The 16,851-nt window shown below is 37.1% G+C and overlaps 1 protein-coding gene across 4 annotated transcripts in view; it reads left to right on the plus strand.

Annotated features, from left to right (window-relative positions):
• NGLY1 (N-glycanase 1) overlaps positions 1–16,851 on the plus strand; it is a 64,690-nt gene that overhangs the window by 11,260 nt on the left and 36,579 nt on the right. For 3 of the 4 annotated variants that reach the window (XM_030328947.1, XM_030328945.1, XM_030328944.1), the window contains exon 3: positions 4,470–4,715. The exons of the other annotated variant lie outside the window; for it this stretch is intronic. In XM_030328947.1, the coding sequence (XP_030184807.1) occupies positions 4,470–4,715 (246 nt within the window). The remainder of the gene's footprint in view (positions 1–4,469; positions 4,716–16,851) is intronic. 4 annotated transcript variants of the gene reach the window in all.

Consider the following 16,851-nt stretch of genomic DNA (forward strand, 5'->3'; position numbering starts at 1 on the left):
CTTTTCCCCAATTCATGTACAAAGAATTTGTTGTAGTGTTGATGGATAATTACCTAAATAAGATAATATTTTTTTAATTAATTCATCAGTTTGGAAATCTGTGCAGCTAGTTATTTCTTCACCTATTAGACATTTGAAAGTCACAGTAAATATGCTTTAAAATCACGATATAACAACTCTCCCACAGAGAATATTCTTACAAGTCTTAATCCTTTAGAACAGGTAGGTCAGATATACAACCTAGAGACTCCATTGTGGGTCACTTTAGACTTTTGACAAAAACCTGCTTTGTGAGCACACATGAATACGAATAGGGTCTAACCACCTGTCTCCATTAAGAAATGAGAAGAGTAGACACAGAAAAGCTGAGTTAATTGCCACTTGTAAGGAATGTGTTCTGTGACAAAAGAGAAGAATCTCAGTATGTTTTTTTGTTTTTAGGTCAAAGTAAACGTTTGGTGTTTTCATCCTCCGGAATCTTGTGGCATAGTTCAATTCTATGCCACAGTGAAAGTAGTTATCAATACCGTGAATTTTCTGTCCGTGTATATGCTTAGCCATTTCTAGTTCATGGAATATTGAAAGAAGTAGAACCAGCTTATGGATACTCGGTAGTCCACAGAGGCTGAATTGGCAAGGCTGTAGAAATTGTTCTAGTGATATGCTGAGTTGCCGTAAGAGGTCGTTTCCTTTCTGCCTCTCTGCTTTTCTCCCCAGATTCTGTTCCAGGCTCTGAAGGGTATAATAGTGAACTACAGAAATAGATCCCATCTCATGTGGAGCTTGGATTCTAATAGGTTAGACAAATAGTAGACATGAACACAAAGATGAGTGCAAAGAAGAAAATAAGGCATGGTGATACGATTCAAAGCAGCTGTAGAGGCAGGCAGCTAGGTACAGATGCGTGGTCGGTGAAGGCCTCTAGGGAGAGAACATTTGAGCTGGGACCTAAGTGAAAAGAAGTATTTCAGGTACCTGAAGCCCTCAAGTCCAAGTACTTCAGACGATTCACATGTCCAAAGCACTTCCAGCAGGAGTAGCTTTGGCACAGAAAGCTGCACAGACAGGCAGAAATCCAGGGCATGGGGTTTTGAGGACTGTGGTAAAGACTTGGATTTCATTCTAAATGAAACGGGAAACCATAGGAAGGTTTTAGGCAGGGAAGGATATTTAGAAGGTTATTCTAGCTGTTGTAAAGGGAATGTTCTGGATCTTCTGGGATGAGGGCAAGGGGTGAAGCAGGAAGGACCAGTTAGAAAGCGTTTATTAACCTAAGGGAGAAACAGTAATGATTTGTATAAGTTCCATGAAGGCAGAGCCTTTTGTCTTTTTGTTCCCTGTGTTGCTAGCTCCTAGAATATTGCTGGCACATTGAGGCACTCAGTAAACATGTTGAATTAAAGACTGATAGCAGTGGAGATGGGGGAAAGTGGAGGCATCTAGAATTTTTTTTGAAGCAGAGTCTGCAGGACTTGCTAATGAACTACATGTGGGGTACAAGGGAAAGGAAGGAATGTAGGTTACTTTTAGGTTTGGTTTGAGCATCTATGTGGATGCAGGTACCATTCAGATTGCGAAATCTGGGAGAAATCACTACCCAACTTGTGGATAATTATAACTGATAAAATGTTAAACATAGCAAGTAGGCAATTGGATGTATGAGTCTATAACTCGAAAGGAGAGGTCAGGCCGGAAGTATAAATTGTGGTATCTGCTTGTAGTTACTCACAGACATCTGAACATAAAGAATTTAAAAGTGTAGGGGGGAGAGTTGAGAACGTTGCTGATTTTGTTCATGAAAATACAGATGTTTTTAGTCAAATGACAGAAAAATTTAGTAAATGACAACTGGAAACTGTACTAATTTTTCATTTTTGAAGTGTCACAGGTTCTGTGGAGTCATATTTGTCTTTCATTCAACAAATATTTGAGTGCCGGGTGTGATGACCAACTGTCCCAGTTTGCCTGAGGGCTATCCTGGGTTTAGCACTCAAAATCCCACATCCTAGAAAACCCATCTCAGGCAGACCCAAAGATTAGTCACATGAGTGCTAGTTACAAGCTGAGACTTGCGGTAGTATTTGACCCAAATAGAGCCACAGTTTCAGAAAAGAGTAACATGTTTTGATCAGACTAATTTATACTTCAAGTTTCTGATTGGCTTTGGGCATTGCACCTCAGGGCCCGTCTGAAGTCTGTGTGTTATCAGTGTGGCTAAGTTGCAGAAGGAACCATTGGAACTGCAACTGAACTCTGCCATCAGAAAGAAACTTTGGTAGGCTTTACAGTGAAGTAGGAATCTCTCAGACCCATCCCCAGATTTTTATATTTTGTATATTAAAATCCTGGGCACTTTTGGGCCTACTTGCCTCTGAGGCTGAGCTCTTTGTGAAAATTCTGAGAAGAAGGTTGAGAAAGACCGGGATCCGCATGGCTGTGTGACTCATCAGGCTTGCTGAGTGGGATGGTTCCCGCCAGGTGCCACAGGAGGCGGGCAGTGTTGGTTGTCTTGGTGACTGGAAGATATTACCAGCATTTAGTGGGCAGGGAGGGGGCAGGTTTGCTTAACATCTGGCAGGGAGAATTGTCTTAGCAAAAATATGGTAAGAAATAGGGATTTTGTTAAATACTAGAATTCTCATTGATTTCTTATAATGTTACTGGATCTAGTGCAAAGCCTGTGATTTTGTCCTTTCATGAAAATACAGTGCCGCTGATTAAACTTTCTGGTACACTTTGGCCGTGATCATACATTCTTTTAGGACTGATCCTGCAAAGTTGGAAAGGAGAGCAGCATCTCTGTCTTATCCGGGCCCTCTCTGAGGTGTGAACTGAACATAGATCCAGAAACCTATTATGCTGTGTTTCCACCTCTGTCCGTGGTGTCTTCTACCTTTCTCAGTGCTGCTCCACTAACAGTAGGAGATGGGAAACCTCCATATCTGGTTTTGAATTAAGTGTTGGTCTCTCTTCCCAGACCTCATCAGAGATGCGAGGTGGTTCCTTTCTGATGTTGGAAACTCATTGTGATCTGATTTGTGCTTATCGTATATGTAATTATCACGGCTATAAAAATATTCTCTTTTGCTCAACACGTCCAACTTTTAGTCCAGCTTGTGGTTATTGGTCTCTGTTCAGTCTAAGATGACTCAATTATAGCATAACAATTAAGATTTGTTAAGTGTGAATCTTTACTCCAACAATTGTTCTGTGGCATCGGGCAGGTTATTTAACTTTTCTGAGCCTTCATATTTCCATATAAAGAGTAGGGATAAACCTAGTACCTACCTTGCAGAGTGGTTGTGAGAATTACTTGAGATAATATATGCAAAATTAATACAGCACCTAGAACACATAAACACAATAAATGATAGTTTTGTTTTTACAGCTATTATGGGTAATGAATATAGAGAGCTTACTGGCCCCTTCTGGCTTTTTAAAAGGGATTCATATGGAATTAATTTTCATGTCATTAATGAGAAATGTCTTGGTCACTTCATTCTGATAGGTCTGCCATCACCAGGGAAATAAGGTCATTCTCAGTTATGGAGCTTAACTTAAATGCTCACAATCTGTAAGTCTTACTACTGCACGTTAACAATAGTTTTCTCTCATATATATGTAGCTGGTGGAATTACTATTTTAACACTTGTTTCTCAGTGCCTTGAAACTTAATTGAATATATTTTCATTTCACTTTTTTTCTTGTTTGTAATTTGCTGACTATTTTACATTGTGAGCTTTGTTGTAATGCTTATTGTATCTTAAAGCACTCTGATCATATTGTGGGTATTCATTAAATGAATCACTACTTGAAGAATGGGATTTTTATGGTTTGATTGTTTTGTTTGGACCACCTTTGTATTTACTGTTAACAATCCATAATTTTGAATTGATCATCAGGGTGTGCTTTTTGTCTTCTTGGAAAAATTAGTGGACCCCATATACAGACTGCTAATCATATAGCTATTCTTTAAAGTCTTGGGTTTAGGAGATTCAAAGAAAGAAAGGAGATTTATAACTTCTTGGTTTTATGTGACCCCCTGATCATTTTGTATGGCTGCATCCCTAGTAATTACTGTTACTTCATAGGGAATTTCACATGGAATAGTAGTATTATATATTATTGCAGAGAAGATAGGAATGTACATTTTTGTAATTCTTAACAAGATTTTGTGACTTACTATTCCTAACAGAAAATATTTTTCTAAAGGCCTTTGAATCGATCAAATAAACTAAGCATTATATGCTAAGAAAGTGACCAATTTTCTGAATTTCCTGGTTTACATTTATGCAGTTTTACCTTTGTTTTTTTTAAAAGTGCCACAATGGTAGAAAAACAAAATGATTATTACAACAACAAAATATCTGATGTATTCTATAGTATTGGTTTCATTTTATAGATCTATATATGAATGACTGTCAGTATAAAGCAAAAGTTAAAATTTTTCCCATTTTTATAAATTCCAGGGAGAAACACATCTTATCTTTCCTAAAAAAGCTTCAGTGGAACAGCTGCAAAAAATTCGTGACCTGATTGCCATAGAAAGAAGTAGCAGATTGGATGAATCAAATAAGACTTACAAAGTAGAATTATCTCAGCAACCTGCACCCAGTACCCAGCTTCCCATTACACAGTCTTCAAATCCTAATGGGTTAACCCAGCATGCAGGGAACAGTGAAGGACAATCATCAAATCCACCATCTGCTCCAATGGTAATGTCAGAATTAAACCTTTCTTAACCAGTTCAGAGTATTGAAACAGCAAAAGCTTTGAAACATGTGATTTATTCCTGGATTTATGCCCTCATATTCTTGGCTCTTAGAATTATAATACATCAGATTTCCTTAGCTCTTTAAAAAATTGTCATTTTGTAACAAGTGGGGAAAATGACCATCTTTTTTTATACTTTTAAATCTTAACTTTCAGTTTATTGCCTTTTAGGCATTTCATCATTTATCATATAAATGTACCCGTTGCCTTGGTACTTAAATCAGTCATATAAATTAGTATGTCTTTAACCTAAAACACAATAACAGACTTGCAGGACGATGGCAGTCATATGAGATTTCCTCCACTGTATTGACACTTCTGGTCTAAATTTTACCTGCTGCCATTCATTCTGGGGATTATTAATTCCAATAACCAAACCCTTATCAACCCCTCAGTTTAGTGAAAGGAACCAACTTCTTTAAGTTTAAAGTAAATAGTAATGCATTCACTTCTTAAGAGTGGTGCTACCAGATTAGTGAAGCTTAGTTAGTGGCATACACAGATATATGCTTCTGTAGAACTGATATCAGACTTGTGATCTCTTATAGGCATCCCTGGTACACTTAACTGATCTCATGTAATAGGAAACTATCTTGTTTACAAAAATCTCTTTTGATACAAGTCCTTAAGGTTTCCTCTGAATTTTCACTCTCAGAAAAATTTCGTGATTTTTTTTCTGTAGTAGTTTTATCAGTAGCCAGCTTCAACTCGTATCCTCTTGTGTTAATTTTGGTAAAACATCTTGTTACTGTCCTCCATAAAGCAGAACTTCTATATAGAGTCAGTTATTAAATCTACCCTTAATCTTCAGCTGATTAATTCCCTAGTAGTCAAATGATTAGTGGGCATTTCTTTGTTTATGCTGAGAAGACCCTAAACTTGTCTGTAAAAAATAAAGAATAAAGGTGGTAAGGGCTGTCAGGGGAATAGACAGAGTCACTGTCCTTTCCTGTAATTCTTGTTGAGTGGTTTCTATACTTTTTTTTTTGTGGAGGATTAACTCCTCTGAAACATATTAGTGCTTCAATTTACTTAAATTAACCTTGAAGTCTTTAAAATGTTTTCTCCTCTCATTAACTTCACAGCTAATTTTTATTTATTCTTAATGTTTATTTGTTTTGAGAGAGAGAGCTCAGAGAGATGTGTGCAAGAGATGTGTGCATGCCAGCGGGAGAGGGGTAGAGAGAAGGTGGAAAGAGAGAGGGTGTAAGTGGGGGAGGGGCAGAGAGAGGAGGAGAGAGAATCCCAACCAGGTTCTGCGCTGACAGCAGGGTGCTCGATCTCACGAACCATGAGATCATGACCTAAGCCAAAATCAAGAGTCGGATGCTTAACTGACTGAGCCACCCAGGCGTCCTTACAGCTAATGTTTATTTATAATAATAATAAATACAACTAGTGTTTGTGAATGCTTTCAAGAAACTGGTACTGGATACATTAGGTCAACTAGTAATAATACTAAGTGGCAGTGGCCATTCCGTGAGATAGCATACGTGAAAACTTTTTTTAACTATAAAGGTTTGCTCTTGGTAATAGTAATTCTTTCTGTAAAGTATCTGAGCTGCTTCATTAAGTACAGAATTATCACAGAGTAACAGAAAAATTTGACTGCTTAACTCTAATGTGACAGAATTGTAACCCTAATCAGTCCATTGTTTAGAACAGTGGTTTCTACTCTTTCTTGATTGCACATCTTAACAGTAATTCAGGTGTTGAGTACCTGACCTGGCATCTATTTCCTTATAAATTATATACTTCTAATCTGTTATGTACCTTATAATACCTTATAAGAGAATTGTGTAAAGAAGGTGAAATAAAAAGTAAATCTAAGATGCAGCCAGTAGATTCTTTTGTGCTCCTCCCATGAGCATGTGTGCTCCATCTTAGATTGCCTGACGTCTTCAGTTTGGCAGTTAAGGTTGATACAGAAGCGCCTTTCACTCCTTCATTTTTTAGCACCATTTCTTATGTTTTCTAACCATAGTGCTAAAATATATGTTTTAAGATTCCCTTCTTCATCTTTTGTTGGATCTCATTGTTACGGGTTAAAATGTACAGTAGTAACCAGTTTTACAGAAAAGCATATAATATACGAAAACATTTTATTTTACAAAATAGCCGTTTCCTAGACTAAGTACTGTTTTGGCTCAGGAAACCCATTCGCATTTTCCAACTCGTCTGTAACCTCTTTCCTTTTTTTGATTCTTAACCTTGCAATTCAGATACTCTTTGAGGTCTTTAAAACTCTGTAATCACCAGAAAGCCACTGGATGCTGTACTAAAAACAAAATGCCATTTTATTGACAAAACAAATGCAGAATTTAGAAGAAAATAAACTTTCTTAAAGACCTATCCCTTTAGTAGGCAGTCTGTTACCGACTCTTATTTCTCTGGTCCTTGGAACACAGTAACCATTTTTGAGTTCCTTAAGGGAATTGGGAGAAATTAGAATGAATCTTGTTTTTTATTGCCAAGTCTTGGTTATCCGCAGATCACTGGAATATGTAGTTTAAAAAAGTGGGGCACCAGAGTGGCTAAGTAAGTTAGGTGTCCAGCTTCAGCTCAGGTCATGATCTCATGGTTTGTGGGTTCAATCCCCACATCAGGCTCTATGCTGATAGCTCAGAGCCTGGAGCCTACTCTGGATTCTGTGCCTCCCTCTCTCTGCCATCCCCTGCTTACACACTCATGCGCGCGCGCTCTCTCTCTCTCTCTCTCTCTCTCTCAATAAATAAACATTAAAAAAATGTTTTAAGTATTTTGTTATTTAAGCATCCGTCACCACTACTTGTTATACTACAGAATTTGATAATTATGTTCTCCTGCCTTGCCCATTTTGAATGGGGGTACTAATTGCTAATTAAAATAGACCAAATTCAAGCAGCAAGAGAAAGATTTAACATGCATATAAACTAGACAAATCCTGAGCACTGATGTGCTCACGGCTATTATAATATTTTTCGTTAAAATTACATCAAGTAAAATCATGAATTATAAAACAAGGTGATAGTCACTGATGTTGAAGTTTGCCAATAAGCTTTTCCTTTAAGATATAAAATACTGGAATATATTGGTATTAAATGAAAGGTGATGGTTGCTAGAAACTTATTTTGCTGCTTTTTTTGAATATTTATGTAAATAAATTACACAGTATGTAGCTTTTGCTTCTGGCTTCTTTTACTTTTATGCTTTTGAAGTTTATTCATATTGTAGGATGTATCAGTATTTTATTCCTTTTTACTGCTGGATAGTATTCCATGTTGGACTTTTGGGTTGTTTCCCCATCTTTGCCAATTATGAATATTGCTGTTTTGGACATTCACATACGAGGCTTTGTGTGGACATATGTTTTCATTTCTCTTGGGTAGATTTCTAGAAGTGGAACCACTAGGTTGTATGGTAAGTTTATGTTTAATGTTTTAAGACATTGCCAAGCTGTTTTCCAAGGTTGCTGCACCATTTTACATTCTCACCAGCAGTGTGTGAATGTTACAATTCGCAATATCCTCACTGACACTTGTTATTGTCTTTTTTATTATGGCAATTTTAGTGGATGTTAGGTAGTATCTCATTGTGGCTTTAATTTGCATTTCTCTAATGACTCAATTGACTTTTAAATTTGCTGGTTATATATGCTGAGTGTGTAGTGTTCCTATAGGACATAATTTCCTGTTAACCCTTTATATATTTTTATATCCTTTGCTCTCCAAAAGCAGTTTCAAAATAGCAAAGATAGTTTCTCAAAGACATAGAACCTTAGAATGTTAAAAGCATTATATTTCCAATTCTGTGACTTTATCTAGGTTGAAAACATGATTCTGAAGTATGATTTGCTTAAAATAAGTCTTCAGCAATTATTATACAGCTAGTTTATGTGCATACTTTTATTTGGCATATGCCTAATTTTTTAAATGTATGTGGAATTGTTAAAGGACTTTTCATCAACTCCAACCACTCTAGAAATTATTGCCCATTGTGTATGTGGGTATACATTTATTTATTTAAAAGAATTACCATTTGAGGGGCACCTGGGTGGCTCAGTCAGTAAAGCCTCTGACTTTAGATCAGGTAATGATCTCAAGGTTTGTGAGTCCGAGCCCCACATTGGGCTCTCTGCTGTCAGTGCGGATCCTCTGGCCCCCACTCTCTCTGCCCATCCCCTGCTCTCTCTCTCTCTCTCAAAAAATAAACTTTAAAAAAGTAGCAAAAGAATTGCCATTTGAGATTATTCTGTTGGAATTATAAATATAATATATTTTTAGACGATAACAAAATGAGTTGGTTGATTTTTTTTATGAGTGTATTTATTTTTTAAATGTTTATTTATTTGAGAGAGAGTCCAGCCTGTGAGCATGGGGTAGAGAGCAAAGGGAAAGAGTGTGTGGGGGGGGGGGGAGGAATCCCAAGCTGGAAGTCACCTGAGCCAAAACCGGGAGTCGGATGCTTAACCAACGAAGCCATCCAGGCACCCCCGAGTTGATTTATTTTTGAACTAACTTAATCTCTTAAGAAACCTTTTAGTCTGTATCTATATATGATCTTTATTAGAGAAAAAGTCTTCTATTTGGACATAAGATCTAAATGTCTAATTTCTTGTTGTGAACCTAACATTGTTAAAGGTAAAATACATCTGCATACCCTTCAATAAGGGACCACTTAAATTATAACACATCCATATACCAGAATTTTTTTAGCATCTGTTAAAAATGATGATGTGGTCTGTTTTGACATTAAGAGACTTATTATGTGGGAAAAAAGGTAAACTCAGAATTCCAAAATTAAATAACATGTGTGTATGTATAATATTTCAATTTTCTTATTAAAAATGCACATACATAGAATTTAAGATACAAAACAAATCAACAGAGGGAAGGGAAGCAAAAATAATATAAAAACAGGCAGGGGGACAAAACACAAGAGACTGTTAAATATAGAGAACAAACTGAGGGTTGCTGGAGGGGTTGTGGGTGGGGGGATGGCCTAAATGGGCAAGGGGCATTAAGGAGGGCACTTGTTGGGATGAGCACTGGGTTTTTATACATAGGTGAAGAATCACTGGAATCCACTCCTGAAATCCGTATTGCACTATATGCTAACTAACTTGGATGTAACTTAAAAAATAAATAAATAAAATTTTTAAATGCACACACATATGTTCATTTTAAAAAGGTCTACAAGGCTATACAATGAATTCTTAGCCATTATTTTTATCTGGGGGTGAAATTACAGGTGATTCCATGTTACTTACACCATTCAGTAATTCCTGAGAATTTCTCATAACAACATTTATTACTTTGATAAGTAGAAAAAAAGGAGGTTTTGTAAGAAATAAGGTAATTAAAATCACAAGTTGATTAAAACTATAATTAAAAAATTATTAAATGGAACCTTTGGGTTTAAAAACAGGTTCGAAATTTAAAAGCCACAAAAGCAAAGAGCTACATAAAGGTAGAAGGAAGACTGATGGGCCTGGGGACCGTTGGTCCTTTACTAAAAAAGTGTATTTACTAATACAGCTTCCATGGGTCTCATCGCATGATTTGGCAAAATATACATATTATCTTTTTTTTTCGTATATAGTGTCTTAAATATAGTTCACATTAGAAACCAAAATAATTAGAATCCAAGTATGATCAGTGAAGAAAGACATCTTTTTGACTTAAAACCAGACAGATTGCGCATTTTAAACTTCTATTTGGACTCCAAATATTACTTCAGCTCTCTCAGGCAATTAACTGCTGCCTTGTGTACATGGTTACCCAGCTGCTGTGGTCGCCATGCAATCAGCAGACTTCTAGTTTTACCACTTAGTGTTTATGGAGCTGTGCCAAAGAATATGTAAAGAAATAAGGCAAGAAAATAAACTATTGTTCAGGATTGTCTGAGTGCCATTAAAACCACAACGAATGAGGTAATTTCCAGATTGGAAGTATTAAATTGAAAACAACAATCTCTAGATGAGTTCTTACCTTACTCTCAGTAAATGAAAACTTGCATTTAAGAACAACAACAAAAATATTGCTGTGCCTCATTTTTGTAAGAATTCTTTAAAGTAAAAATGGAGACATTTCTTTTTTGTGTTTCTGTATCCATTCTGGTAAAGGAGCATATTCCTCCCTGTTGTGAAGAGCCTGGATTTGTCATCACCAGATCTTCAAAAATTTCCTCATCCATCTGTTGTACTTGTCCCTTCTGTAAATCGGGGAGGTGTGTCTGCTCTTAATAAAAGCCACTTCCTCCTTTGTCCCAGCATCCCTTCTTCTCTGTTACCTGTGTAATCTTACATGGACTGTGCACAGTCTTGAATCCTCTTTTCTTGGGGATTCTTCTCAGTGGCATTTAAACCTTGCATTAGACCAGTTTTCATCTAATGTTAGACTGTTTGCATCAGAATGAGCTGGACATTCAGATTCCTAGGTGTAACCCCAAACTGGCTAACTCAGAAAGGAAGATTCGGGAATTGGGAAATCTGCATTTTTACAAGTGGATTAATGTTTAAGAACCTTTCCTATAAGCACCCCTGTCTTAGAAACAAGCCAGCATACAAATATCCCTACCTAGATCCTTCACGTCCAGTGGTTCTCATTCCTTCTTGGCAGAAAGTTTCAGGAAGAGTCAGTCAGTCCCCTGTACTCATCATTGTATCTTTACTTTTTACACACTGGTGTAGTGAGCTTCCGTTCTTTGTTTGTTTGTTTTTTTAAATTTTTAGTGTTTATTTTTGAGAGAGGGACAGAACTTGAATGGGGGAGGGGCAGAGAGCGGGAGACACAGAATCTGAAGCAGGCTCCAGGCTCTGAGCTGTCAGCACAGATCCTGATGTGGGCTTCGAACTCACTAATGACGAAATCATGACTTGAGCTGAAGTTGGATGCTTAAGCAACTGAGCCAACCAGGCGCCCTGTGCGCTTCCATTCTTTTTTTTTTTTTTTTTAACGTTTATTTATTTTTGAGACAGAGAGAGACAGAGCATGAACGGGGGAGGGTCAGAGAGAGGGAGACACAGAATCTGAAACAGGCTCCAGGCTCCGAGCCGTCAGCACAGAGCCCGACGCGGGGCTCGAACTCACGGACCGCGAGATCATGACCTGAGCCGAAGTCGGCTGCTTAACCGACTGAGCCACCCAGGCGCCCCTTCCATTCTTTAATCATGTGCCCTGTCAGTAAAATGTTGAGCATATCCTTTCAATGTATATTTTTGTTTGTGAATTACATACATAATTATATATATATATGTTTTTTATTTTGTTCACAAATTATATATAAATATATACTATTATGCCATTATATTCATCGTAAGACAATGTCAATAGAAGCTATCAAGTAAATAATATTTTTAATTTTTTTAATTTTTTTTTTTTTTTGAGACAGAGACAGAGCATGAGCAGGGGAGGGTCAGAGAGAAAGGGAGAAACAGAATCCGAAGCAGGCTCCAGGCTCTAGGCTGTCAGCACAAAGCCCGACGCGAGGCTCAAACTCAGGGACCGTGAGATCATGACCTGAGCTGAAGTCGGCCGCTCAACCGACTGAGCCATCCAGGCACCCCAATAATATTTTTAATTTTTAAAAACGTATTAATCATATATCATTGATGTGGATGTAAATGAATTAATTTGGGTATAACTGTATTTTAAATAGTCTTGATAATTTTGAATTTAGGGGCAAACTTTGTTAGATCTAAGTAGATTGTGATTTATGGCATTAAAATGTAGCTGTTGAAGGGCTCATATCAAAAAAAAGTATATGAGTTAGCCCAGCCATTTTCTTCTTGTTTACATATACTTGCAGTATTAGTATTAGCTTCCATGCCTAGAGGTCTTTGAATCTTTGTTGTTGTTGCTGTTGTTGTTTAATTTTATTTTTAAGTAATCTCCACACCCAACTCAGGGCTCGAACTCACAACCCTGAGACCGAGAGCTGCATGCTCCACCAACTGAACCAGCCAAGTACCCCAAGTTTTTGTACTATTTCCAAGTCAGGTTGAGGGTTAATTAGTGAAAACTACATAATATAACCTGTAAATTCACTTAGCCAGGCACATACGAATTGCAAAACCTTGTAACATGGTGAAAGTAGTAGTAGGAGTGAACGTGCCAGTTGTTAACTCCCCCTGTACTTTGTGGTACTTTTCTCTCCTCAGGTGAGCTTCTGTAACCTCGGGGGGAGCTACCGATAATCCAAATTCTAAATATTATTATAATTTAATTGCTTTATTTTTCGGACAAAAGAAGAATGTAAATAGAAGTTCTAATATTTTCTGTGTACTTCCTAGTGGACCATTTTGTGGAGTTGCTTTGGTACACTTAGACCACTTTGGGACACAGTTATACAACTAAGTTTCTTACAACCTGTTTGCCTTATTAACATTATTACAAAACTTCTTACTGAGATTGTCAAATATTTCCATGCTGCTAAATTTAATATACCTTTTTCTTCAGTTCATTTTTAGTTGACCATTTGTCATCTTTAGTTCAGTTGATCATTTCCTGGTTTTCCTTCTACTGTAATTGTCTCAACTATTACCCCATTTAGTTGCTCATTCAAAATTCACAGATTATTCCTGGTGTATTTTTCTAGTTTTCTAACTGCCCCCTGACTTTCCAATTCAGTCACCAAGACTGTTAATCCTAAATTCTTTTTATTACTTTTCTACCACCACTGAGCCATCTACTTGAAGCCATCAGCTCTCAGTTCTACAGACCCCTTTGGGTGTTTTCATAACCTCCTTTCTCCACTCTACAGTTGGAATAATATTCTGAAAACACAAATCTGATCCTTTTACTCCCTTGCTTAAGTATTTTTAATAGCTTCCCATCACAATGGAAAGAGACCAAAAAGGTCTAAGTGCTTACCAATCAACTTCATCCTCAGCTTTCTCTCTCCATTTCCCCTTGGTTCTCCATGCTCTCAACCCCCTGATAGGCTCTCTGACCGTTTATAATTTGCTAAGCGTGTCCCCACACACACACACACTCCCCAGCTATCTCTGTGCTGTACCTTCTGATAGGAATGGTCTTTTCACTTTCCTGTTTATTAGCCTCTTCTCATCCTTCATAATTTACCACAAATACCATTTTTTCAGGGAATTCTAGGTTTGGAATCCCTGTTATACAGTGTCATTATCCTCTGTATTTTCCTTATAACTTTTCTTGTACCTGTGAATAAATTGTCTAACTTAGCATTATATCCCCAGTATGTAGCAAATAATAAAGGCTCATTAAATATTTGAGTAAATTAATATCGTTGTACCAGTACTTTTTTCTGCATCCATAGACTACTTTGTGAGGATAATGTCCTTGACTATTTTGGTCTCCATTATTTTTCCAGTATGTAACACACACACACACACACACACACACACACACACACACGTACATTCATACACAAATGTTTATTGACTTAATATGGTAGGTTTTGTCATTATTTGTTTAATGCCTTTCCTTCCCTTAGACCATAAAGTGATCATGTCTGTCCTGTACACCCATCTCCAGTGCTTTAAATAGTTCTTGACATTAAAGGGAGTATTTGATAATGGTTTTTATTTATTTATTACTATTATTTTTTAAATTTACATCCAAATTAGTTAGCATATAGTGCAACAATGATTTCAGGAGTAGATTCCTTAATGCCCCCTACCAATTTAGTCCATCCCCCCTCCCACAACTCCTCCAGTAACCCTCTGTTTGTTCTCCATATTTAAGAGTCTCTTATGTTTTGTCCCCCTCCCTGTTTTTATATTATTTTTGCTTCCCTTCCCTTGTGTTCATCTGTTCTGTGTCTAAAAGTCCTCATATGAGTGAAGTCATATGATATTTGTCTTTCTCTGACTGACTAATTTCACTTAGCATAATATCCTCCAGTTCCATCCACATAGTTGCAAATGGCAACATTTCATTCTTTTTAATTGCCAAGTAATACTCCGTTGTATATATATACAACATCTTTATCCATTCATCCATCGATGGACATTTGGGCTCTTTCCATACTTTGGCTATTGTTGATAGTGCTGCTATAAACATTGGGGTGCATGTATCCCTTCAAAACAGCATACCTGCATCCCTTGGATAAATGCCTAGTAGTGCAATTGCTGGGTCATAGGGTAGTTCTATTTTTAACTTTTGAGAAACCTCCAGACTTTTCCAGAGTGGCTGCACCAGTTTGCATTCCCACCAGCAGTGCAAAAGAGATCCTCTTTCTCCGCATCCTCGCCAACATCTGTTGTTGCCTGAGTTGTTAATGTTAGGCATTCTGACAGGTGTAAGGTGGTATCTCATTGTGGGTTTGGTTTGTATTTCTCTGTTGATGAGTGATGTTGAGCATTTTTTCATGTGTTGGTTGGCCATCTGGATGTCTTTGGAGAAGTGTCTATTCATGTCTTTTGCCCATTTCTTCACTGGATTATTTGTTTTTTGGGTGTTGAGTTTGATAAGTTCTTTATAGATTTTGGATACTAACCCTTTATCTGATATGTTGTTTGCAAATATCTTCTCCCATTCCATCAGTTGCCTTTTAGTTTTGTTGATTGTTTCCTTCACTGTGCAGAAGCTTTTTATTTTGATGAGGTCCCAATAGTTCATTTTTGCTTTTGTTTCCCTTGCCTCCAGAGATGTGTTGAGTAAGAAGTTGCTGCGGCCAAGGTCAAAGAGGTTTTTGCCTGCTTTCTCCTCGAGGATTTTGATGGCTTCCTGTCTTACATTTAGGTCATTCATCCATTTTGAGTTTATTTTTGTGTATGGTGTAAGAAAGTGGTCCAGGTTCATTGCTCTGCATGTTGCTGTCCAGTTTTCCCAGCACCACTTGCTGAAGAGACTGTCTTTATTCCATTAGGTATTCTTTCCTGCTTTGTCAAAGATTAGTTGGCCATACATTTGTGGGTCCATTTCTGGGTTTTCTATTCTGTTCCATTGATCTGAGTGTCTGTTTTTGTGCCAGATAATAATCTGTATTTTTAAACTTAATCTGGCTATGGCTACCTTTTATTTTTATTTTTTAAGTTGTTTTCAATGTTTGTTTATTTTTGAGAGGGAGTGCGAGAGCACAAGCAAGGGATGGGCAGAGAGAGAGGGAGAGAAAGGATCTGAAGCAGGCTCTGTGCTGACAACAGAGAGCTTGATGTGGGGCTCGAACCCACGAACTGAACCGTGAGCTCATGACCTAAGCTGAAGTCAGACACTTAACCAACTGAGCCACCCAGGCACCCCTTGGCTACCTTTTAATAAACACACATACAACCCATTCATATTTATCATAACTGCTAATATATTGGAATTTATTTCTGACATCTTATTTTGTGTTGCCTGTGTCCTTGCTTTTGTTTTTTTTCCCATTTCTGTTTTATATTGAAAACATTTTCTTCAATTATTTTCCCTTTAAAAGTTAAAAAATGTTAAATATCTTTGGTTTTCTATTATTGCACTTAAGTTTTTAATGCAAATATTTAATTTTGTGCATATATATATTTACTTTCATATATCATATATAAAATCATATATATATCATATATATATATCATTATATATAAATGTATTTTTTCCAACATGTTATAACAAGACAGGAACCTCAGAAAGATTTTACTTTTTTCTGCTTTCTTCCCTGCTACCTTCTTTAATTTTTTTTTTTCAACGTTTTTTTATTTATTTTTGGGACAGAGAGAGACAGAGCATGAACGGGGGAGGGGCAGAGAGAGAGGGAGACACAGAATCGGAAACAGGCTCCAGGCTCCGAGCCATCAGCCCAGAGCCTGACGCGGGGCTCGAACTCACGGACCGTGAGATCGTGACCTGGCGGAAGTCGGACACTTAACTGACTGCGCCACCCAGGCACCCCATTCCCTGCTACCTTCTTTATGAGAAGATTTGAGATATTGCTGTTCAGTTACTGTTTGTAATAATCAGAACTTAGGTTTTACTAGTTTATTTTTTTAACTTGCTCCTGCTTCTTTTATCTCAGTTTCTACTGGGTGATCTGTTTATTTACTTTGAATATATTATATTTTGAGGGGAAAATAACTTCCCTAAGAATTCTTTTAGATAAGATTTGGGAGTGGTATACTTTCTACAGTGTTACATATCAGAAAAC

The sequence above is a fragment of the Lynx canadensis genome, chromosome C2, assembly GCF_007474595.2.
Source record: "Lynx canadensis isolate LIC74 chromosome C2, mLynCan4.pri.v2, whole genome shotgun sequence".
In the NCBI taxonomy this organism is placed as follows: domain Eukaryota; kingdom Metazoa; phylum Chordata; class Mammalia; order Carnivora; family Felidae; genus Lynx; species Lynx canadensis.